The 26,941-nt window shown below is 43.5% G+C and overlaps 1 protein-coding gene across 1 annotated transcript in view; it reads left to right on the top strand.

Moving 5' to 3' along the window:
* Positions 1-26,941, top strand: part of LOC113517837 (lysosomal-trafficking regulator) — a 75,954-nt gene that overhangs the window by 30,501 nt on the left and 18,512 nt on the right. Inside the window, 27 exon segments of the mRNA XM_052898683.1 lie at positions 5,310-5,450; positions 6,678-6,853; positions 7,804-7,858; positions 8,090-8,259; positions 8,789-8,863; positions 8,974-9,091; positions 9,612-9,790; positions 9,978-10,151; positions 10,314-10,460; positions 10,583-10,750; positions 10,838-10,981; positions 11,697-12,004; positions 12,264-12,310; positions 13,050-13,459; positions 13,983-14,087; positions 14,724-14,894; positions 15,422-15,511; positions 17,101-17,235; positions 17,864-18,034; positions 19,615-19,807; positions 20,566-20,754; positions 21,153-21,364; positions 21,958-22,199; positions 22,901-23,091; positions 24,399-24,542; positions 25,484-25,672; positions 26,360-26,597. Coding sequence (XP_052754643.1) covers positions 5,310-5,450; positions 6,678-6,853; positions 7,804-7,858; positions 8,090-8,259; positions 8,789-8,863; positions 8,974-9,091; positions 9,612-9,790; positions 9,978-10,151; positions 10,314-10,460; positions 10,583-10,750; positions 10,838-10,981; positions 11,697-12,004; positions 12,264-12,310; positions 13,050-13,459; positions 13,983-14,087; positions 14,724-14,894; positions 15,422-15,511; positions 17,101-17,235; positions 17,864-18,034; positions 19,615-19,807; positions 20,566-20,754; positions 21,153-21,364; positions 21,958-22,199; positions 22,901-23,091; positions 24,399-24,542; positions 25,484-25,672; positions 26,360-26,597 — 4,582 coding nt within the window.

The raw sequence follows: 26,941 nt of genomic DNA, 5'->3' as shown, positions 1-26,941 counted from the left end.
TCCAGTATTTTTGTCTTACTTCATTCACCACCATCTTATTCCAGGAGTGAGCAGTACGTTCATGGTAATGCTTCACTATCAATCGTGCAACGTGATTTCGACCATCAAGAATTATAGGATTTTTTACTTGTATATCTATATTTTTTGCAGCACCTATACGGCCGTCTACGCGCATCAATCCTTCTTCATCAATAAAAGGAGTTAAGGTACGTAATCTACTATTTTTATTTATTTCTTTGTTCTGATTAATATCTTCTATTTCACAGGGAAAGGATTCAGCTTGCGAATACTTCAATAACAACACTTCGGCACGGTCCAGTAATCTACGGTCAATTTTTGTATATATAATACTTTTCTTACATTTTTCAGTAAACAATAGTACAGCCGCAGTACTACGCAGCAAACGCAACCATCTCGAGAACCAACTGGGATCCGGTACAGGTAAGTCTACTCTTTCGTTTATATTACATACAGCATGTACATGTTCTACATCATTGTTACAATTTTTATTTAGATTTTCAGGCTCCAATGGCCACTGTTCGCGAGTGGAATACAAAAATTGAGGACCAATAAACCATTCACATTCATTGTTTAATACATAATTATTCTGTTTAGTCGCTACGTCCGCGATATTCAAGTGTGTAGGTACATAATGCCATTCATTCATCTTTGACAGTGAATCAATTTCACCTAGGCGATTCGCCACAAATGTTTTGTAATTTCGTGTGTTATTTCGTATCCAATGTAACACTGTGGACGCATCGGTCCAAAAATATCGCTTGTCTATTTTAAATCTATGTTCGCGCTGTATAATTTCAGCAAGGCGACATCCTAGAAGTGCTGCTTGCAACTCTAGTCTTGGCACAGAAATTGGTTTCACAGGTGCGACACGGCTTTTGCTAGCAACAAAGGATATTAATATGTTTCCGTCGCGCGATACTCTCCTGATATAGGCCACGGCTGCGTAAGCAGCAGGCGAAGCATCGCAGAAGATGTGCAACTCAAGCTGGAACGGATTAGATTCGCATAGCGCGCGCGTCGGTAGGCGATCAGCGGGGACCGCGGTCACGTGACTTGAAGTGGCAGAGTTACGTCCGCTGTCACAGGAATTTGAACCATCGGTCGACGTACGAAAGTACCATCTCGGAACACGAATGCTTTCAATAGTTTGTAACTGAGTTAACCAATTGCAAAATAAATTGTATAAATCATCTGTGATGTTTTCATCCCATTTAATATTGGATTTCCATATTAATTGCATTAATATTTTTGCTTTAATTGTGAATGGAGCGAGCATACCGTGAATATCGAATATAGACATTACTATACTAAGTACTTCTCGTTTAGTAGGCCTGCGCACTAAATTCAAAATATCCTCCGAGATACGTTTCAATGATACGTCAAACGCTAGTGTATCACTAGAGGGATGCCACATTAATCCAAGTGTACGTTCCGGCTGATTCTCAATTTTGAACCTTACGGCTTTATCACCTAAGGCATATTCCGGTATATTTTGCATGACCTCTTCGCAGTTACTTATCCAATTATGTATATGAAAACCTCCATTCTTATGTATATATATGACTTCGTTTATTACTTTTATAGCAATCGCGATATTTTCAAAACTCTCAATGCAATCATCCATATAGTGACTTTGTAAAATAGTTTTTACAGCTTCCGGCATCGTGGATTCAAATCTAATAGCGTTTTTATTTTTTATATACTGTGCAATAAATGGGGAACAATTCGCGCCAAAAATAAGCGAAGTCATTATATATTCCTTAACTTCATCGCTAGGGTTATCACGCCATAAAAACCGTAGTGCGTGTCGATCCTCTGGTTTAATTTTAATGCGTAGAAACATATCTCTTATGTCTCCCGTTACCGCTACTGGGTTCTCACGAAATCGCATCATAATACCTAATAAAGATTGCAACAAATCTGGGCCTTGCAATAAATAATCGTTTAATGAATAACCTTTGCATGTGGCCGCTGCGTCAAAAACTAATCTTAACTTATTTTTGTTAGGATTGTCTACACCAAAGTGCGGTAGGTACCAAACTCGCTGTGCACTTTGATTACCGGGTACAAGTTCTTGAGCATAATCGTTTACGAGCAAATGGTTTACGCGTTCTCTGTATCGTAGCGCGTACTCATTATTCAAACTCATTTTTCGTTCGACAGACTTCAATCGGTTCAAGGCATTTGGATATGAATTCGGCATTGAGGTTTCGGATTTCCAAGGCAACCCTACCTCCCAATGTTCATTGATGAGGTTAGCAGTTTTATCTAATATTGAAATAGCTTTCAAATCGTTCGCATTCTGTCGTGGTATATTCGAAATACCTATTGTTTCTAACGAAAAGAAACGTTTCATTTCATCTTGAAATAAAATATCACTGTAGGTACAATAATGCACTGACCTTTGTCCCTGAGCGGTGATGGCGGCGACGGACGGGCTGAGCGAAGCGCGCACAGGGCCGCACTCGCGCGCTAACGAGTCACGGACACCAACACTAGGCGACGCACCCTCATACATACCTTCGCACCCACTTACACTACTCGGATCACATTTTATATTATTATACAATAATGAACAAACTGAGAAATTATTTACATCATTTTTACTATAGACAGATCCATGTACACACCAACCTAATTGTGTTTTTGTTACATAAGGCTCATTTTTACTACCATAACATTCGAGCGGTGCAATTAAATGATAATTATCTTGACCTATTAATAACTTAGGTTTAACATCACTAGAGTACTTAGGTATAAAGGTATTTTCACTCACATGTTTATACTTTTGTACGTTAAGACCGGACACGCTATACACTGGGAGATTAAGTTCTCGCATTTTGCAAACATTTAAATCGAAACGAACACGATCACTATTTGATACACTACACTTCACATTCTCTACTGAACACGTAAGGTGCCCAGCATCCCATGCGCTGTCCACGCGCATAGTTGTAGTCTGCCCCTGGAGTCCGGCGCTGTCTGCAATATCGGCCGCTATCAGTGAAATGGTCGCGGCATCATCGAGTAGAGCGTACGTCTGTACACTCTGTTTCGAGCCGTGCACGGTTATAGGTACCACTTTCAGTAGCACTTTAGGTTTTAATAGTGCATATGTATGTGCGACGGTCTCCACAGGTTTATCTTCCTCTTTTGTCTCTTTTGCAGGTGGCGACTTCACGTAGTGCAGTAATTTATGGTGCGACTGCCGGCACCCGTCGACATCACAGTTGTCCGCTCTACACGTTTCACTGTGGTGGCCGGCCGCTAGGCATTTATAGCAAAGTTTGTTTACCTTTACGAAATTCCAGCGGTCGCGGCGCATCGCTCGCTTATAGCGAGTACATTCGTCTAATCGATGCTCACTCTTATTACAGAATTTACAAACATTCACTGGTGTCGAGGTGTTCATCACATGTTCGACTGTTGTATGCACATTGTAATATTTATTCGGTTTTTTATATTCAGTCTCGTGTCTTCTTTTATTTTCAGAATGACTATATATGTTGCTCACACCGGCGGTTGCCGTTTTGGTCGCCTCGATGTGTAAAAACTCGGCAAATAATTCCAATTTGGTTCTATTTTCGTATGAATGACTAAATAAATAATCGACCCACTTGGTAATAAGAACACTAGGACACTTAGAGATCACGGTTGTCATTAATTCCGGGCTCCGTAGGTAATCGGACTGCTGTATCGCCTGCACTGCTGCTACATAGTTTCTCACTTTGGTGGAGAAGGTCACTATTTCATTGTGGTATGCAGGTGGTAGCGGTGCTATCTTTTTTAATTGGTTGACTATCTTTGTTATTATTACTTTTGGTCTTCCAAACTGAAGTGCCAAGGTCTCGATGATCACATCAGGTGAGGTGTTGCCGATGAGCATAGAGGACACGGCATCCTTCGCTTCTCCGCGAAGACACTTTCTCAAACGCCACAGATTCTCCGTGTTAGTGTAGTTACATAACTCTGTGGATTCTTGGTACGATTTATGGAACTGGAGCCACTCCAAGGGATCGCCGTAATACTGAGGTAAGTCTTTTGAAGTACTCAATCGGGACAGAAGTTGCCGGTTACTCGTGTGGACTCCAGTGGTGATAGCGTCTCTGAGAGCGCAGGTCAACTGCTGGATGTCGGTTGACGCGGCCACTGCCGGCGCCTCCGTTAGCGACCCACCACAGTGCGGGCGCTCAGGTGCATCCAGATTACTGCGATCTAACCATTGTTCTATCTTGGTGTTGGAGTTCACCAACGAGTGTTGGCTTCTGGTACTTCTGAAACTTTCTACTTCCAGGGCGGCGATGTCAGCGGCCAGTTTCTTTTCAATGAGCTGCTTTTCAATTTCAGCTTTAGCTCGAGCTGCTTCCCATTCCAGCTGCTTTTTACGCGCCAACGTGGAGCTGCTGGAATGTTTACTGTGGGAAATCATCGTGTCTGCATCCGTTTTAACACGTCGTACAACTTTTTCCCTTTGTTCACGCGACTTCAAAATGGCGCTCCGCGTTTGCATTTTGCGCGGAGTTCGCGTCGTAACGAACATTTTCTAACTTGCTTGTTCTTCAAAGGATCCGGCTCGATGGAACAGCGAATGTAACAGACCGTTGTTGGAAAATGTTATTTTGGTAGTTATCAAAATGAAACGGACGCTTGCAAGACACTTTTTTAATCAATTCACAAAATATAGCAAAACTACGAACTAACAACAACAACTAACAACTCGTACACACACGTGTCACGGGACAATCGTTTGGCGCATGCGCGCCGGCATTAATTCAATCAAATGCTAACAGATGGCGCTAGTGGTTACAATTATAACATTTTACGAGGTGCGAGGTGCATCGCTTACACATACATACTAAAATTACATATATATAAACGAATAAATATATATAAATAACAAATATACTGACACCTATATGATATATACTATATTATACACGAAATTGAGAATAATATAAAGCACTTACCGCTCGGATAAAGTAAGAAAGTGAGCGTGAACGCTTTTATTGAAAGACGGTTTAATTAATTATATTGAATTATTTAAATTATACATGCATTTATGTCAATTTAAATGTCAGATTATATTTAATTATTTACATATAATTAATAAAATAATAAATTAATAACATATAAATAATTGTTCATTTTAAAATAAATTTGTCATGCAATAATTTGGATTTACATTAAATAAATAAACAACAGTTTAAAATATCATATAAAATACATTGGAGTCAGTCTAGTTATTTAGGTATAAATATGTGTATGTAACACAGTGTCTTACCACCTAGATGAAGTAGACGAGTGGCAGGACGAGTCGAGTGAGACGGAGGTGCCGGCGAGTGGCCCGCCGCGAGCCGGCGAGCCGCTGCACGTGTTCTCCGTCGGACACGACTCGCTCATGTTCGAACTGTGGCTCGAACCCACCACAGGTAATTCTGTTGTTGTGTACCCTATAGTTTAACTTACATCTTCTAACCAGACTTCAAACCGAAGCACAAGCAAGCATTGCTGCTTCATGACAGAAACATGGTTTTTTTTCTATTTTTTATTGGATGAAAATGGAATAGTAACCCCACCTGCGCTAACGAGATACGCTGGCGGCGCACCAGTGAAGGGTGATCGATGAGGATGAAAACAGGCCAGTTAGCCCATCATGATGAATTCATCTGAGATTAATCATGATAGTTTCCAGGGGAAACCGCGAGGAGATCGACCTGGTTGGGTATATTGCTAGCAATGGGATTCTTAGTCTCCATTACTAACAATTCCTTTCCCCCCGCAGAAACATGATAGGACAGAGGACCCACGAAGACGGTTTTCCACAAGTCATATTTCAGTAATTATTGGCTGCCAATTCCAATCATCTTCCCTAACATAACTCATGCCCCACCAGCGACATTTATCCGGCCCCGTACGATCGACGACTTATTGTTTATTTCACACCCCGTTTTATTCTTTCAGCCGATTCTGTTTACAATAGCACCAGCTTGGCTCTCTGATCCAAAACGTATAGACGCGAAGGCGGCAGGCCCTCGCAGTAGCGCACCTGCATCTTCTTAAGGATGTACCAGAGGGAGACTTTGTACAAAAGTCGATTCCTTGGGTACCTCTGTCCGATTTGTGTTTCAACCGTGAAGCAGTTGTGTTTGCATGGCTGTGTTTTGGTTTGAAGGGTGGGATATGGCGTGAATTTACTGGGTACATAGGAATAACACCTGAGTCCTCAGGAATGGCAACGCATGGGGGGTATCATGGACGAAACAGTATACTCTGTTATGTCCATGGTTCTGCTCATGTCTATAGGCGACGGTTACCACTTTCCATCAGGTGGGCCGTCAGCTTGTTTGCCATTCTAAGTTGTATAAAAAAAAAGCTATATTATCTACAATTATCATGGGTTGTATTTTATTTAAAAAAAATAGAGATCCCGAGTCGTGTAATATATGCTCTTACATACGAAAAATACAGTTATATTAACTACTTACTATAATTCTATATATAATTTCAATTGGATCCTATTCTTTCCATGGTGCTGTTCATGTCTGTAGGTGACGATTATCACTTTCCATCAGGATTTAAACAAATACGGGAATAAACAAATATCCCTTCTTCTGTCCAAATGATAAGTGGTTATCTTTTTGCACTGTTCGCTACAGGCATGGTGATATTTCGGTTGACGCGGCCGGAGATGGCGGCGAGAGGCGGCGGCGGCGGCGGCGGCGGCGGCGGCGTGGTGGCGGAGAGCCGCGGCGGGCCGCTGCCCACGCACCGCTGGCTCTGCGTCGCGCTCAACGTCACCGACAGGGTCATCAAGCGCCGCATATACGTACAGGTCGGTAATGAAACGTATAGGCCATAGAACAAGTAATCACTACGTTATAAGAGTTAGCAGCGGCCTTATTATAACCTGGAAGTTGGAATGCATTTTACCATTTCGAAATAACAAAATTAGACAGACATTAAACGAGCCAGTGACATCCCGCATCTTGGTTTCTTCATGCGTACTCTTAGTGTGGGACACTTGTTTAATATAAAAAAAAGCAACTTTTTCCCCCACACCGAAATTATTTATTTAATATTTTCTTTTATACGCAGCTTAATAGTAACCCTTTCACTAATTTGAAGGTTCACTTTGACTCGCGACGCGCGTCAAAGTGAACCTTCACCGACGGTTCAGGGTTATATTGAGCCTGGATGAATCTAACTAGTTAGTTTTACTGGCCTGACCGGCGGGCAAAAACCAGGTCCGTAGCAGGGCAGTAATTAGGCTAAATTACGACTGATTGATTTACAGTTTGTATGAGTTCATATAGGCATAATACTGCAGATTTAATGGAAATAAATGATATTGATAGTCAGCAATAATATGTCTATATGCTAAGGTCACCAGAGGGAAACTTTGTTCAAAAGTCGATTGCTTGGGTACCTCTGTCCCATTCGTGTTTCAACCGTGAAGCAGTTGTGTTTGCATGGCTTCGATTTGAAGGGTGGGATATGGCGTGAATTTACTGGGTACAGAGGAATAACACCTGAGTCCTCAGGAATGGCAATGCATGGGGAGTATCATGGGCGAAACAGTATACTCTGTTATGTCCATGATACTGCTCATGTCTATAGGTGACAGTTACCACTTTACATCAGGTGGGCCGTCAGCTTGTTTGCCATTCTAAGTTGTATAAAAAAAAAAGGTTGTAACAGTACGCTAACGAAAATGTATCTACCGATTGTTTTGTTTGTCACTTGTCTAAGTTAATTTACTAATGACCGTTCGTTTTGTTACAGGTGACGATGTACGTAGACGGTTACGAGCACGAGACTGTATCGCTGCCGTTGCAAGGTAACTTGGGTAATTGATTTTATATATATTTTTTTTAATATATAGATGTGTCGGGGTCCAGTCAATCAAAAAATACCAATTTAAAAGCATGTTCTAATGTAAGAGATATTTTCCCTGTTTTTTGGTACAAAATATTTCCAAAAGTAATTTTTTTTATCTCGAGCTACGCACGTGTTCGGAATCTTTCGCTATATTCAGAATCAAAATAGGACAATTGCAATTGTGGGACAGGTATCCTGGTCCGCAAGGTGACGCCGAGCCATGTGCTGGTAGGGCACACGGGCGGTGAGACCGGCGGCGCTGCATACCTGGTGTCTGGTGTGCAGCTGTACCGCACGGCGCTGCTGACGCGGCCGCGAGCGCTGCACCTCGCTGCACACGGGCCCGACCACTCCTGCCAGGTGCCAGCACACCACGCACCACGCACCACGCACCACGCACTACACGCCGTCACACATTACACGTGCAAGGGTACCATAGCGGTATGGGGGAAAAAGGGATTGTTAGTAATGGGGTCTAACTGCCTTTATCAGATCAACCTCTATGCGGTTCCCCCTGGAAACTGAACATACTGATGTCGATATACTTTGTGCCATAGTGTTTAATTTCTGCAATTCTTCGACACCAACGATAGAACATTTCATATATTCAAAGATTTACTATTTATTTATTTACAGAAACACCAATAGCATTTTGCATTATAACACATTAAATATTTAATATTTATTAAATTAAGATAGATACTCTTTATTGTTTCCTCCAAAAAAACTACAATAATAAAACTATTAAAGATACGAACAATTACAAGAAATTATTACAGTGAGAAAACAATGGGCGACCTTATCGCTAAAAGCTATCTCTTCCAGACAACCTTTGGATGGAGAGGAGTAAGTAACTAAGGCACATTAAATAAGAAAAAATAATTTTCAGGTTCGATGCGAAACGCCCAATTATTCACTACTCTTGACAACGAATCTTCTAGATACAGACATGGACTGGGATCAGGTGAGATTACATTATAGTTAATTGGCTAACGATAATGTCACTACTAATAAAAAGAATTTTGTAATTTTAATAAGTTTTCTCTTCTGACTGTACTAATTTTCAAACGCCAGATGTACGAGATAACGCACACGTCCCTGCGCGAACTGCACGACAATCTGTTACTGTCGTTCTCTGCGCATGCGCCTGACACGATTAACTTGTACCAGCAGCCCGTCGCCCTACCCACCGGTACGTATATCGTTAGCTCTTGAAGTCTCTCTTCAGGCAGGAAGATTCTTGAAAGTGAATACAGCGCTTATGCCGTACGATTTCATCTCAATATGTACCGATACCTCGCATGCAGTGATGAGACACTGTAAAGTAGGTTCTTTACCTAACCTGAAAAAGAAAATGGAATCGAAACTACAATATTCGGTTTGCCCAGTGGGTTGATTGATAGAGAACACCGTCCATTATTAAGTCCGCCAAATATGCATAGAATTTTACTGTGCATTAAAATTTAAATAAGTAAATGAAAATAAATATTGTAGTAATTTGCTTAAATTCCTGTCCACCAATTTCTACTTGGCTACTGTCCTGTACTTGTAAATTGGCTCACGATCCTTCTGGCTGACGTTCCTTATCTATCAACGCTTTCAATATGAGAGGGGGGGGCACTGCTGCGTTGCCATTCTTTTAAAAATATGTGTTCATTGATCTATAACGGGATAGTATACAGATGTAAAAGGATAGATACTCTATTTGGCAGTGTTCGGGACGCGCGTGGGGATGAGCTGTGGCAGTGGCGGCGGCGGCGGCGGTGGTGAGCCGCCGACGACGCTGCGGCTGACGTGGGCGGGCGCGCCGCTAGCCAACCGACACAGCGGCTTCGCGCCCGCGCTTCTGCTGCTCGGCGGCCCGCACCACCTGCTCTATATGTTTGCCAGGGTATGTATGCTGCATGTACGAAATAATCCTTCACATTACTCTGACACGATTCTTATAGAGACATGTCGTGATAGCTGCTTCTGTATTGGTTTCTTACACGATAGGCATTCAACTAAATGTCACATTATCACAAAATTTTTCGTTATCTGATGATATTAGCTATTAGGTTCATGTTTGTTCCTTCCAGGTGGTGGAGTTGGAGGGTTCGGCGGAACAGCAGGCGGCGGCGCTGTCGGTGTTGCTGCGTGCGTGCAACGTGGACGGGCGCCTGTACGCCACGCTGTTCGCGTCGGACGCGCTAGACATGCTGCTAGCCATTTTTGCTGCGCCCGCCTGTCTCTTCTCGCACCATATGCTCAAGGTGATCACTCTCCTGTGGACAGTCGCCACCTCGCTGGCGATAGTGGTAATGAGTGCAAGAGACGCAAAACGATTGCCTGTTGTCTTAACCGCTTCGTTTAAGCTTTATAGTAGCATTGTTTTAATTTGTTTAGAGTGAGTGATTAATCTGACCATGTGGCAGGTAATCCTGGACTCAGCATGCAGCGCGCCCTTGCTGAGCACTACCGGAGCCGTGACGATCGTCCATGGTGACGCCGCCCTCATTGAACCAAGCCTGCTGATGCTGTTGTTACAAGCCTGGAGGCACCTTGACGACTCTCCCGACCAGGTACAGAGCACATGTAACTTTACAGCCAGCCATATTATTTTTTTATATCGTTGATCATGGTTCACATTCTCAACATAAAAAGCGTTCGGTTGTGTAAATATCTAATAAACATTTTTATGTAGGAAGTGCAATGGGAAGAGGAAGGGCAGGATACGCAACGCGGGTCCGTGTTGGCGTTGGCACTGCGCTGCATGTGTGCGCTGGTCCACGACGAGCACCCGCGCCGCGACTTCAACCTCTATCAGATGCAGCGCCTCGGCCTGCTCGCACACCTGCTGCTCGTTTGCAAAGTACGTCTAATATATGAAGTTACAAACACTATGTATAATAATTTTCATCTTTCGAGACTAAAACAATGGCCATATAACTTTATACAGGAGCGATACCTGAACTCTGAGTGCGAGTCGCTGGGGGAGAGCGCGAGTGCAAGCTTGGTGCAGCTGGTGCGCGCGCTGCTGGGCTCGCCGCCGCTGCTGGCGCACCTGGCGCACCTCGCCGACTTCCTGCTGCTCATGCACCAGGTACGTACCGCCGGGCTCGCCGCCGCTGCTGGCGCACCTGGCGCACCTCGCCGACTTCCTGCTGCTCATGCACCAGGTACGTACCGCCGGGCTCGCCGCCGCTGCTGGCGCACCTGGCGCACCTCGCCGACTTCCTGCTGCTCATGCACCCACCTGGCGTACCGCCGGGCTCGCCGCCGCTGCTGGCGCACCTGGCGCACCTCGCCGACTTCCTGCTGCTCATGCACCAGGTACGTACCGCCGGGCTCGCCGCCGCTGCTGGCGCACCTGGCGCACCTCGCCGACTTCCTGCTGCTCATGCACCAGGTACGTACCGCCGGGCTCGCCGCCGCTGCTGGCGCACCTGGCGCACCTCGCCGACTTCCTGCTGCTCATGCACCAGGTACGTACCGCCGGGCTCGCCGCCGCTGCTGGCGCACCTGGCGCACCTCGCCGACTTCCTGCTGCTCATGCACCAGGTACGTACCGCCGGGCTCGCCGCCGCTGCTGGCGCCCCTGGCGCACCTCGCCGACTTCCTGCTGCTCATGCACCAGGTACGTACCGCCGGGCTCGCCGCCGCTGCTGGCGCACCTGGCGCACCTCGCTGACTTCCTGCTGCTCATGCACCAGGTACGTACCGCTGGGCTGTACTAGCTGCGTACGCTCTTCTATTGTAGATATTTCCTCGTTATTTAAGTGTCAACTACTGATATGAACTTGGCATTCTTACCACAGGCGAGCGACACATTCGTGACTCACTCAAGAGCTAACTTCTACTTCCTCATCACTCCGGAGATGCCAGATATGAGCGACTTCATGGACAATACCTCCGTTAAGAAACGTAGACGCAGCAGGAGGTCGGAGAATAGACCCAGCGAGTCAAACACACTGTCCGAAGACGTTACCAGTGATAGCAGAAGTAGATCGAATGTAATCGTGGACGTGGAGAATGTAGAGAGGTTATCAGAAGGGGATCCTAACAGCAGAAGGGAAAACACCAAACAATTAAAAGGAATTATTAATAAGCAGATCAAGAAGCATAGGTATGTATTTTTTTTTAATGAAAGAAACCTATTTCGTGAAAATAAACATTTTAATTTTAAATATCATAATCGCTTCACTCGTATTATCAAATTTATATATGGCTGCTACTCAAGTATTTGTCGTCGTTGTTCAAGGAACTCATTCGAAACTGCCAATATGTAGAAAAGATGTAAACAACCCTAAAATATCCGTCTTAACCATGCATTACAAATACAATCCATTCCAATGAAATAACATGACTATTCTATTAATTTGCAGGAAACATGACGTATCGTCTACCTCAAAAAACTCAGACGCAACTGTTGGTAAGGATTAACATATTTGTTTTATTGTAATTGTAATGAGGGATTCTTAACATCTTAATAAGGCTCACTTTTAAAACGCCAAATCTGTGTAAATTGCCGTTTAGTTAACACTGAGGCTGATGTTGTTAAGAAAACTCGATGCATTTTGTGGAGATGGTAATACGAACGACGAATAATTCAAGATTTCTGTCTTGCACTACTATTGCCCACTCACTACTTCCTATGCCACTGCGTTAGGTTGACTGGAAGAAATCTCTTTTAGAGATAAGTTCGCCTTTGCTAAAATTGTTATTAACTTATTGTTGTTACTGTATGTTTTAGTGCAATAAAGTATATATATATATATATATATATATATATATATATATATATATATATATATATATATATATATATATATATATATATATATATATAATGTACACTTGTATATTGAATGGACTGCTTAGCACAGAGGTTGTATCGCGAATGTGTATAAGATAAAACATTCAAGTTACGTTGATTAATTTAGGTCACTTACAAATTAGGGAACGGTGCAAAGTTCGCTTTGAAATTATGAATAATCATTGTGCAGTATTACATGTAGGCACAACCCCATCGAACTGATCCACTTCTATACATTACATACGAATATTTGTAACTTTATGGTCTTATTTTTAATGCTTCACATTTACATTTATAGCGAAAAGCAGCAAATTTCTCGTAGTCTGCCTATTAAAATGCAAAATACTGGTTACAGAAAGATCGGATGAAGGGGGAGGTGGCAGTGAAATGACCGAAACCAAGGCCAAAGTGACGATTGAGGATATACCGGAGGGGCATGCGGAGGATGAGAAGATCACGGACAAGAACGTACAAGAGAAGCACGAGGGGGATGAAAAGAAGGCGACAGTCGAAGGAGTACCGGAGAAGCAAGCGGAGGATCAAAAAACAATAGACGAGGGTATACCGGAGAGACCCAGAGACGATAAAGAGAAGGTTGTAGAGGAGAATGTGACTGGAAAGCAAAGTGAAACTAAGGAGAAGACGACGGGCAAGGGTGTTTCAGAGAGAAGCGGGAAAGACGAGCTCAGCGAGTATATTGTTGTGGACGTGGACGAGATACAGCACACTACCGTCGAGGTGTACACTAGCGGCATCTATCAACAGGTAACAACTATATGTATACTTATGTATACCATAATATGTAATACCTTTTTGTATTATTTTTTTATATATTGTATTATTGCTGAACATAGCCTGCCCCATGAGGGAGGTATGCCAGTAGTTGCCACGCTTGGCAGGCGGGTTGACAACTGCAGTTTGGCTTTTGATAATGTTTTAAAAGGGACGCTGCTGCCAATCTTTCCACCATAAGTTTAGTCGCCTCTTACGACACCCTCGTTCTATATATTTCTATATATTCTATGCGCGGATCTACACGGCTACATGGCTATGGCTATGTTACATATTCATATCTTTTTAAAAATTTATATCAATAAAGTACATTCGACGATCTCGGTGGCGTAGTTTGCATAAATTAGCTCATTTAGGTAAAGCAACGTGCACACGAGTACAATTCTCGGTTGGACCAATTTAGCAAATAACCTTTTGTATTGGCTTAGATTGAGAGCCACATGGTTTGTGTGGTGTGACAGTTATTGTTATTAAACACGTGTCCGTGTTCCGGCAGCGGCGGGTGCGCGCGGGCGCGGGCCCGGGCTGGGCGGCGTGCGAGGGGCTGCTGCTGGCGCTGCGGGACGCGCTGCTCGCGCTCACCGACCACGACTTCGCGCAGGTGCCGCCTTGTTACTTATTTTATGTTTTCTTACATCAGCCGTTAACTATCCACTGCTGAACATAGGCATTCCTCACAAGGAGAGTTTAGACAATAGTTGATTGTATTAAATGTCATGTGTATTAGTTAAATATTGTTTTTATTTGTAAAAAACTTGTAATTGACTTTTGTCTTTAATATTTTTTATTATGAAATTTTCTAGCTGTTGATGTTTTTTTAATAAAAAATAAATGCTTTGATAGACGAGTTAGCAATCGCAGTTAGGCTTTAGTGATTGTTTTAAGAGAGACGCTGCTGCTAATCCCTCGACCATTATGTTCCCTTAGTTCCCTCTTACGACACTCACGGGCAAGTAATGGGTGGCCCATTTTGGGCCAAAACCACACAACTTTTTTTTATTTAGCGACTAGTATTTACCCGCCACCTCGTTCGCGTGACCACGATATATTTAAAAGATAAAAAATTGCCTATATCCTTCTCCAACCCATATAATAATACTTTTATCAAATTTAATAGCGAACGGTTAAGCCTTTAAGACACTATCGATTAATAAATAAACCAACTTATTTTTACATTTAGGGATTAAATCTGTCGTTTAATTTTTGTTAGGAGTTTGTTATTTGTGTGCGTGCGCAGGCGGCGAGTGGCGCGGTGCCGGCGGAAAGTATCGCCGTGCTGGCCAACCACCGCGTGGGCGCCGTGCGCGCCGCCGTGCTGCGCGTGCTGGCCGCGCTGCAGCGCCGCGCGCCGCCCGCGCTGCAGCGCACGCTGCTCGCGCGACACTACTACCTGCACCTCGCCAACCAGGTACATATGGCATGGTATGGGGGCGCTGCTGTGCCGCGCACACATACACTAAATTGACCAATTTAGAACATTCGCTTTTTGAATTAAGAGTAATAATTGCGCAGTTTTTTTCTTCTTTTAGCTTCGGGTTTTCAGGGTAGCCATTACCCATTTTCAAGTTTAATTAAAAAGCAGGGAAAGCGACGCAGATCAAAACTGGAATATAGTGGTAAAAAATATAGGGATAGAATTACAGGATCAGGACAGTTGGGAAAGAAAATAAATTAATATAGTAAATGAACATATATTTATATATAGTTTTATATAAACATAATAGATATATAAGTATAATTATATATAATTTATAACTTTATATCATTACTTACTATAAAATCAGGAAGGATTCTCTTAACTGATAAGTTAAAATAGTTTAATAAATTACACAGTTATTTTTTAATGCAAACCGTTTGTAGTGAGGCACTGTATCTAGATGTAAATCTTGATTATTTTAGATTGATTATTGTCTAATGAAGTTTCCATTGCACCAGATATCGCTGTACAAGAGTACGTGGGACTTGGCGGCGGCGTGCGCGGCTCTCATCACCAAGTGCGACGTGCCGCTCGAGGACCAACTTAATGTATACCAATTCGTATACTTTATTTATTTATTTATTTATTTATAGGATCACTAACATAAGATACAGCGAAACATTTCAATACAATATACTGGTAAATTAGATCTAAGTGTTCTTACATTTAGAAGCAACCATAGCATGCGTTGTCACTACATAGTATAAGTAAAACAAAGTCGCTATTGTTGTCTGTCCGTTCCTATGTATGCTTAAATCTTTAAAGCTACGCAACGGATTTTGAAGCGGTTTTTTTAATAGATAGAGTGATCCAAGAGGAAGGTTTATATGTATAATACGTGCATAATATTGTAGAGAAACACGGACAAATTTAGAGGTTTCTAATGTGACGTGATGTAATGTGCACCCGCGCGATGCCGGGGCGGGTCGCTAGTGTTAGATAAAATTTACATATAACTTATTTGATTTCAATGAAAATAATCAATAACTATTACGATTTTGCGCTCACCTTGATGGTTTTAATACATCATAACTTCATGGTCATAGGTTATCGATTGCTTGCGTACCTCTGTCCCATTCGTGTTTCATCCGTGAAGCAGTTGTGTTTGCATGGCTGTATTTCGGTTTGAAGAATGGGATATGGCGTGAATTTACTGGGTACAGAGGTATAACCCCTGAGTCCTCAGGAATGGCAACGCATGGGGGGTATTTATGTTCATGGTACTGCTCATGTCTATAGGCGACGGTTACCACTTTCCATCAGGTGGGCTTGTTTACCATTCTAAGTTGTATAAAAAAAAAACCCCTGTCAGTGAAAATATTTCCATTAATGTAAAAATACTTGTACTGATAGCCAACAATCAATACAATATCTGTTTGTATTTTTATGGCTATTTTTAAATATTAAAAAAAAACAATCCGGTCGTCTCCGTGCCCGTCATATAGTGTGGGCGGGCGAGGTAGGGGCTTCGGGGCGTACCCCTTTGCCCCGGCTTCCACTCCGGAGGCTTAAAAAAAGCTACACATGTCTATAAACTATCTAGTGTCCATATAGTTGGCGCTGTATACAATGTTTAGTAATCGATTCGTTAAACTTGGTTTTGCCCTCTACCGCCATCTACCGAGTTCGTATTGTCTTATCGGAATAAAACTTTTCAATTCGGAGCAAACAATATACATTTACAAAATTTTCTTAAAAATCTATTAAGACATGTCAGAGATTGTCGTGACCGAATAACGTGAACCAAAATTTTAATTTATACTCTACTGTTAAACTTTTTTTTTTTCATCAGAGAGAGATTTTATACAAAAGTCGTTTGCTTCGATACATCTGTCCCATTCGTGTTTTAACCATTAAGCAGTTGTTTGCATGACTGTGTTTTGGTTTAAAGAGTGGGATATGACGTGAATTTACAGGGTACAGAGGAATAACATCTGAGTCCTCTGGAATGGCAACGCATGGGGGGGTATCATGGGCAAAACAGTATACTCTGTTATGTCCATGGTACTGCTCGTGTCTATAGGCGAGGCTTACCACTTTTCTTTAAGATGGCCGCCAGCTTATTTGCCATTTTAAGTTGCACAAAAAATATGAAGTAGTTATCGTGAGTATACAGTAATTGGTGTGTGGTGTGTAGGAGGACATATGGGCGGACGTGCGTGAGAGCGCGGTGCAGTACAGCCCGCCGCTGCTGGCGCTGCTGCCCGGCGCTGTACGCGACCCGTCGCTCGTGCACCACATCGCGATGCTGCTGCACCGCCTCATCGACAAGGTACACGGCTTTCACTCTCACTCAGCGACCACCAAGCGACACTTGTAACTACTAGCTGTATCCCGACGCTCTCCATCTATCCATTAGGTTTAAAGCATATTATGTGTTTATCTAACTAGGGTATAGTCAGAGAGGGAGGGGAGAGCAGTTGGGGACGCCTATATCGCCAAGGTTCCAGATAACGCTGAGGTGTAGAAGGTTAGAAGCTCAATATCGCATGTAAATCGATTAGAGTGACCAGTGAATTCTTGGTGATCTTTTGTTTTTCTTCCTGAAGCAGAAGCAGCTAGCAGGCGCCTTCTAAAATTTCGCTCATGGAAGGGTCGCATCATATTTATTTATTCATTAGTACTAATATGTGTACATGGCGGACTTAATGCTAAAATCATTCTCTCCCAGTCAACCATAGAGAAGTATCAGAATACTCGAATGCGGTACTACTAATTATTGATATACATACATACTAAAATTACATATATAAACGAATAAATATTTATTCGTTTATATATATAATATATAAATATATTTGTTATATATATATATATATATATATATATATATATATATATATATATATATATATATATATATATATATATGCTAGGGTTGTAACAATGCGTATCCGCAGGCGACCGTGAAGGCGCTGTGCGACGTGTGCTTGCCGGAGACGTGTGTGAAGGCAGTGCGTGCGGCGGGCGGTTTGCCAGCGGGCGACGGCCGAAACCAATTGCTGCGCCATCTGTACGAACTGCTCGATCACTTCACGCTCAAGGCACTTGCCGCGTCCCACGCCACACAGGTACTGGTAGTGCACCTCGATGTCTTATGCCATTTCAAGTATACAATAATATATGTTAATATACGGGATAATAAATGTGAATATACATCATAGTATATATTTTTATTGTCTCCTATGCCATACATTTCCAGAGGGAGATTTCGTACAAAAGTCGATTGCTTGGGTACCTTTGTCCCATTCGTGTTTCAATCGTGAAGCAGCTGTGTTTGCATGGCTGTGTTTCGGTTTGAAGGGTGGGATATGGCGTGAATTTACTGGGTACAGAGGAATAACACCTAAGTCCTCAGGAATGGCAACGCATGGGGGGTATCATGGGCGAAACAGTATACTCTGTTATGTCCATGGTACTGCTCGTGTCTATAGGCGACGGTTACCACTTTCCATCAGGTGGACCGTCAGCTTTTTTGCCATTCTAAGTTGTATAAAAAAAATACATATGCCGATTTTTTAGTGTTTATGCTTTTTACACACACGTGCATATAATTTAAACTTGCCCATGGCGTACGTGACGTCAGGATCGAAATACTAAAACTCAAACCTAAAATTTCACGTGTCTAATTTCTAAACTGAGGAAATTCCATACAAATTTTCAATCCCCGTTTTGCCTTCTGAGGGATCGAATTTTCAAAATTCCTTTTTTATTGTTCACCTACGCTATATAAAGAATCTATTTGTAAAATTTCAAGATTTTTAAATCAGCAATTTCAGCCGAAAATGTTGAATCTGTGCATATAAGTCAGATAGTCATCAGCTCAGCATTATCTTTTATATATAGTATTACTACTTTTATATACTAGCTGACCTCGTAAACGTTGTTTTACCACTTATTGCGAAATATAAAAGTTGCGATTAAAATACAGGGGTTGATCGTAAAACGATGAAAATTTTAAGTAGTATGTATTTTTCAATGCTAAATTATAATAAAATAAAAATAAAAATGTCAGAAAAATAAAAAAATAAAAATTTGGGGTGGGTGACCCTTATCACTTACGGGTATGAAAAATAGATGTTAGCCGATTCTCAGACCTACCCAATATGCACACAAAATTTCATAAATATCGGTAAAGCCGTTTCGGAGGAGTTTGGTAACAAACACCGTGACACGAGAATTTTATATATAAGATATATATATATATATATATATATATATATATATATATATATATATATATATATATATATACATATATTTGTATAGATTAATATGCGATTTATAATATCTGTAAAGTATACTTTTTTTTTTCAATGGATGATAATGGAATGGTAACCCCAGTATACGCTGTCGGGGCACTAGTGAGGGATGGATAGATGAGAATTAAAAGGTAGATCAGTAGGTAGTCAGCACGATGGTTTCCAGGAGAGACCACGTGCAGGTCGACCTGATATGGTATATTGCTAACAAGTGGACTGATATTCCGCATTACTAACAATCCCTTGCCCCCTTGTAAAGTAATCACATATCTGCGATGGTTACCACTGTCCATCAGGTGGGCCGTCAGCTTGTTTGCCATTTTTTGTTATTGCATGTTGTATAAAAAAAAAAAAACATTGTGCTTACTATTTTGTTCCTACGTCCCCAGACAATAGTGGACATCCATCACATGCTCACTTACGTGGAGGCGACAGCAGTGGACGACGACGCAGGCACGAGGGTCCGCGTGGCGGCGCGGGACGCTCAGATTTCCTTGTTCAATGTACAGTTGGAGTACTTAGAACAGCGGCTACACTCGTCCTACAATGCGCATACAAAGTACGCCAACTATTTCACAACCGGTAAGTGTCTATGTATTGTATACATTATGAAGTCAAAATAGACATTGTTAAATTCGTCAAGTTAATAAGGAGATGGGGGGAAAGGGATTGTTAGTAATGGAGACTGAGAATGCTATTGCTAGCAATATACCCAATCAGGTCGACCTCCTCGCGATTCTCCCTGGAAACTATCATGGTTAATTTCTGATGAATTCATCATGATGGGCTAACTGGCCTGTTTTCATTCTCATCTATCACCCTTCACTGATGCTCCGCCAGCGTATCCCGTTAGCGCAGGCGGTGTTACCATATCATTTTCACCCATCAAAAAAAAATAAGGAATGGAAGAGACCTTTGGCTAGCTGTGGTATATCATAGGTTAATAATAGTATATAACTGGAAACCTAAAAATCTAACGGCAAAAAAAAATTAATATATGTAATTATAATACCGGCAAATAACGAGCCACCCTTTCCTTCGGTGGTTTCGTAAGAGGCGACTAAGGGAATTTAATGGTCTAATAATAAACAGCAGCGTCTCTCTTAAAACTACACTAAAAGCCTCTTAAAACTGCAATTGCCAATCCGCCTGCCAAGCGTGGCAACTACTACTGGCGAAACCCTCTTATGGGCGAAGTTTGATAGCGGGAAAAGGGGCATAACTTGAGTGTTCGTGGGAGGGAACATGTCTGTAACCGTGGTGTACGCGAGCATGGGTTGAAACTTGCGCGACGCGATGGCGCACTATTGTTGTAATTGGTGTGGTGTTGCGCGGCGCAGTGCTGTCGTCGGCGGTGTCGCTGGGCGCGGAGGGCGCGGGGCGCGGCGAGCGCGCGGAGGCGGGCGGGCGGCACGCGGCGGCCGCGGCGCGCGCCGTGGCCTTCCTGGCCGCGCACCCGCCCACGCAGCCGCTGCCCTCGCCCGCGCACGCCGCGCTCGCGCGCCGCCTGCTGCGCACGCTGCTGCTAGGTGCGTACACCGCTACCTGCGCGTACGCGCACTTGTACCGTGCGCGCGTCTCACTTACTACTTCATTTACGTCACTGCAGAAGATTGCATCCATTATGAGACATGAACATTTTTAAGATATAATCTTCTGAAATATAAAACTTTTAGTAGAACTGTTGAGTCACATGTTTGTTTAAAATTTGTAAATTTTTAAATTATGAATATGATCTATATTTAACAGTGATTAATTAAAAACTAAAATGATAGTGTTTTTTTTTTTCATATTAAACGATGCATTTATATCTGAAATAACCAAGTAAAAAACAAGGAAACGATATATACTCGTAATAATAGGCATTTGTCGTGTTTATGATGTAACGATGAGGAGACTGTGCATGTACTTGTACGTTTGGCGGCAGCGGTGAGCGGGGCGGGCGGGCACAGCCAGCGGCCCAAGTGGTGGGCGAGCAGCGGCGCGGAGTGGGCGCCGGCGCTGCAGCAGCTGTGCTGGTGGGCGGGCGGCGGCGCGGGCGTGCGGCCGCTGCAGCCGCCGCTGCTGCGCGCGCTGCACGCCGCGCCGCCGCCCGCGCTGCGCCTGCTCGCCGGGCCCGACCCGCCCTCCACGCGCAAGGTGCCGCACCCGCAACTACTCTCTAATGCCTTCCCTTACTACTCTACAACGTGCAGTCAACCTCGACCGTACACCACATTCATTTATTTATTCTTGTGATACAAACACAGATTACAAACAAAACTTTCAACAAGAGAATATAACAATGCATTTATAAGTTTGCAGTCCAATTATAATTGTACTCAACATTCACAGAGATGAAACAGAATAGGTTGATTTTTAATACACAAAAAGAATGAATGAAAAACTACATACAAAACAAGAATCAAAAACAAAACTACCAAACTACGCTTATAAACTATTAGGTCATCAATGTATCTAAAATGATTCGATACGATGAAGATTTCCGATAGAATATGTCAATATCCGATTTACAATCAATGTCATTGTACAATTGTTGATGTAGTGTATATCATTAGAAAATATATATGTCGTTGCCGATCACCAAACAGACGCGAGTACAAGCATCCGTCAATGAAAGATCGCCTCTTCACATAAATTAATCAACGCGGGTGATCGGCGACCTGATTGGTGAGCCAAAAGGCTCATTTAAACACAGTAAACAACCAATACAGAGTAGGTATACTGTTTAGCTGGCGGTGTATCTGCTGACGATGCTGAAACACATCCACGCGGCGGGCGAGGAGGCGGGCGGCCAGCCGCCGGTCGAGCTGCCCATTTTAGATTGGGCGCGCGGCTGGGCGCTCAGCATGCAGGCCGAGCTGCCGGACCGGCTCGCCGGCGACGCGCTGCTGGCCGAGGCGGCCGTGCTGCTGCGCCAGGACCGGGAACGATGCGCACGCGCCGCCGCTCGCCAGAAGCCCGCCATCGCCAAGTTAGTTATCCAACATTCCACACATATACACACTACTGCTGACTATACTGCCAGTGGAGTTGGCACATGACCATGCAGCACAGGAAACTTCCATGTTTTTTTTTTTTTTATACAACTTAGAATGGCATATAATGGCACCTAATGGAAAGTGGTAATCGCCGCCTATAGACATGAGCAGTACCATGGACGTAACAGAGTATACTGTTTCGCCCATGATACCCCCCCATGCGCTGCAATTCCTGAGGACTGCTCATTTCAAAGCTCCGTTCGAGTGCAGTATATTTTGACCAAGCGAGGGATAGTGATTTATTTTAGATTATCTATAACCGTTGACTTCCGAAACAAAAAAAAAAACAAACACCAGAGAGAGACTTTGTACAAAAGTCGATTGCTTGGGTACCTCTGTCCCATTCGTGTTTCAACCGTGAAGCAGTTGTGTTTGCATGGCTGTGTTTCGGTTTGAAGGGTGGGATATGACGTGAATTTACAGGGTACGGAGGAATAACACCTTAGTCCTCAGGAATAGCAACGCATGGAGTGTATCATGGGCGAAACAGTATACTCAGTTATGTCCACGGTACTGCTCATGTGTATAGGTGACGGTTACCACTTTCCATCAGGTGGAACGTCAGCTTGTTCGCCTACCCCTACCGGTTATGTGTTGAGAGAGACTAATGTAAAGTGCGTGTGCGCGCGCGCAGGGCGGTGTTCAGCAGGGAGGCGCTGGCGGCGCGCGCGGCGGAGGCGGCGATGGGCATGACGCGCGCGGCCGTGGAGGCGCAGAACGCGGCGCGCAAGGCCTTCCTCGAGCACCTGCGCCGCCGCCTGGCCGCGCGCGCCGCCGCCGCGCGCCGCCTGCGCCGCCTCGTCGCCGACCTCGCGCACGAGCAGGGTGCGTATACACACACACTATATACATACCAGCACCACTACCACTACCAGTACAGCACCGACCCTGCAAAACGACTAAACTTTTTATCAGCTAATTATCAAATTTTTTTTTATACCACTGAGGTGGCAAACAAGCATACGGCTCACCTGATAGTAAGCGGTTACCGTAGCCTATGAATGCCTGCAATACCAAGGGTATTACGCGCGCGTTGCCAACCCTAAAGAAACCTCTTTACCCCCCTTTTGAAGAACCCCATGCTGTAGTCTCTTGGGAAAACCTCGGCAGGGAGCTCATTCCATAACCTCAGTGTTCGTGGGAGAAAACATCTCTGAAATCGCGTTGTACGCAATCATTTAGCTCACTCATTTTTTTTTATTATTGTTCTATATACTTACACGCACAATGTACCTCGACGTATTTATATTTAATTATTTTTTAAATAAAATGAGTTTTTGCGTTATAAAGGAATTATTAAATTACATAACTGTTTATCGCGCAAAATTGTATGAAAAAGTTGACCCGCTTTTCTAGAAGCATTTGTATGTAGATACTCCATCTGTATAATCTAAGTACACTTCTGATGATGAAAACATCTTCGTGCGGCAATTTTTTTTATAAATCACTGAGGTGACAAACAAGCATACGGCCCACTTGATGGTAAACGTTTACAGTAGTCTATAAACATCTACATTACCAGAGATACTCGATGCGCATTACCAACCCTGTAGAAACGTCCGATAGGATCTCATAAAAATCTATTACATGAAATGGAGTACTTTATTTGCTTTGAATAAACGATAATAAAGTTCTTATTAAATTGTAATATTAGCCCTAGGATCACAAAGCAAATACATTAGTGCAAAGAAGTGGAAACTTGTTATATGTTATGGAAACGGGATACCTACCAGTAAAAGTTGATAGGTGAGAAAGCAGATTAGTTCACCCATGGTGACAATTTTTTTTATTTTTTATTTTTTTTATACAACTTAGAATGGCAAACAAGCTGACGGCCCACCTGATGGAAAGTGGTGACCGTCGCCTATAGACATGAGCAGTACCAAGGTCATAACAGAATATATACTGTTTCCACAAAAATTTACTATAATGGTTTCCAAGGAGACTACGTGAACGTCGACCTGATAGAGTATATTGCTAGCAATGGTAGACCCTATTAGGAACAACCCCTTTCCCCCCTGCTGGACGCTATTGTTGTGGTATGTGTATGCGGCGGGGGGGGGGGGGGGGGATGATGTGTGCGTGTACTGGAGTACTGGTATATTGACGAGCGCATGCGTTGCGTGGCGTAGGGGTGTGGCACGAGGCGCGCAGCTACCCGCAGTCGTGGCAGCTCGACCCCACCGAGGGCGCGGGCCGCGTGCGCGTGCGGCTGCGGCGCGCCCACCTGCGCATACAGCCGCGCTTCCTCAAGCCCGAGCACCGGTACAAGGCCGGTGAGTCGCATTATTTCATCATCTTTCGTACGTAATTATATGCATGCTGTTTAAGTTGTCAAGTTATCAATTCCTTTATTCTACTTTGTCTTGAGATTAATTTATTGAATGGATGAATGAATGAAAATTATTTATTGCTTATTTTAAACAATAATACAGATTATAAAGATTACCAATATGTACACAAACAAAATATATAGTTAATTACATAAACTTAATTACCTAGAAGCAAGACAAAGAGGCAACAATGGGCGGCCTTATTGCTAAATAAAGATCTCTTCTATATGAGGCATATATGGAGAGATAAAACTAAAATTATGTCTGGCAAAGGCGTAACATTTATTGTGTATTTTTTTTTTTTACATTTATGACGTAAATTTGACAGACTATTTGTACAAGTATAAATTACGTGTACAAGTTACAGCTACAACCGTTCATAATTATTTATTTGTATATAAAAAAACCTAATTAATGTAATTAGAATTTAGTGTCTATACACATGTATTTACACGTTATGTATCAATACGAAAATACACGTCATATACATAACCTGTTCAAGTAATACGCTTATTTTTAAGGGAGCACGATTTACACACTCGTGTTGTCTGCTGTCGTATCGTGATCTACACAAGTGTGTTGTTGTATCAGATGTTGACTGTCCACTGCTGAACATAGCCTCCCCCATAAGGGGGTTTTGCTAGGAGTTGCCACGCTTAGCAGGCGGGACGGTATCTGCTATTTACCTTTTGACGCTGCTGTCCATCATAAACTCCCTCAGTCGCCTCGTATGATATCGATGAGAAAGGAATAAGTAGTCTATTGTATGCCGGGAGCTGCACGGTTATTATGGTTTACACACAAGTGTGTAAACGAGTTTAATGCGTGTAATTGTTTTCTTTTTTCACTGTGCATTTATGTTTATTGTTGTTTGTGTGCTGTAGAGCTGTGGCGGCAGCCAGCACCGCTGCAGCGCGTGTTGGCGGCGGCGCAAGGCGCACGCGGCGCGGCGGCGCGCCTGCAGCCGCACGAGACGCTGGCGCACGCCGCACGCGTCACGCACGTGCACGTCGCGCGCGAGACCAGCGGCGACCTGCTGCTCACAGACCGCTGTCTCCACTTCGTGCCCGACGGTACGCCGCTACACTGTAGCACAGCCTTTCCCAATGTGGGCGATATTACCCCCTTGTGGGTGCTGCAGGCCTAAAGGGGCGGTAAGAGATACAGAAAAAAATGGCGTTGTGTAGAGATTTGGGAAGGGTGATTTGTTGATCTTGAAGTAATAGTGGTTTTTAAGTAGGTGAAGAAATGGGAGCGCTAAAAAATAATTTAATCTCAAAGAAGGCAGTAGACAAAATAATTTTGGAAACCCTTGCTGCAATTCGTTATCATCATATCGACCATTATCTGTCCACTACTGAAATATATGCTCCCCCATAACTTGGAAGGCTTTACCAATAGTTTTTTTTTAATCAGTGGTAATGGAATATCATGTCATATAAGAAGGTCAAGGATATGGCCTGGGATAGAGCTGGCTGGATGAAGATGCATGAATGCACCGATAAGAGGAAACTCTTAAATGAAAAGAGAGAGAGAGGTAATGGAATCGTAACCCCGCTTGCGTTATAGGTATACGCTGACGGCGCAACAGTAATAGATGATAGGTGAGGATGAAAGCAGGTCAGTCAACCCGTCGAGACGAATTCAACGATAAATTAGTCACGATAGTTTTTAGAGGGAACCGCCTGAAGGTGGACCCGATAGGGCGTATTGAGAGCAATAGGGAGTAATCTGACGTGATTTGTCTGCGCGCGCGGCAGAGGAGGAGGGCGAGGGCGAGGGCGAGGGCGAGGGCGAGGGCGCGGCGGAGGGCGGCGGCGGCGCGCTGAGCTGGCCGCTGTGGCGCGTGGCGCGCGTGGCGGCGCGGCGCTGGTGCCTGCGCGAGCGCGCCGTGGAGGTGTTCGTGCGCGGCGGCCGCGCGCACCTGCTCGCCTTCCACCACGAGCCCGCGCGCGCCGCCTTCCTGCGCGCGCTCGCCGCCTGCCACCCGCCCGCCAGGTGCCGCGCTGCTATCACATCACATTACATTACGTCCACGGCCCGAGCTTTACACTTCTCCAATACATACACACAGGAAATATTCAGTATCAGTACAATAACATATATATAAAAATAATAATACACATAAATACATTTAATTTCTAAATTTCTGCACACAAACACCTTGTGACCTACACACACACATACACCTTCATCGGTAGTAGATTTTTAATTCACGGTAACTAGTTGTTCAGTATAATATTCATGTTATCCTTCATGTGCCATTAATAAGGACCAGGGACTCAGATGTTATTCCTCTGTACCCTGTAAATTCACTGCCATATCCCACCCTTTAAACCGAA

This window comes from Galleria mellonella, unplaced genomic scaffold, assembly GCF_026898425.1.
Source record: "Galleria mellonella isolate WM207_F2 unplaced genomic scaffold, CSIRO_AGI_GalMel_v1 utg537, whole genome shotgun sequence".
Lineage (NCBI taxonomy): Eukaryota > Metazoa > Arthropoda > Insecta > Lepidoptera > Pyralidae > Galleria > Galleria mellonella.
This window is presented reverse-complemented; position numbering and strand designations above follow the sequence as displayed.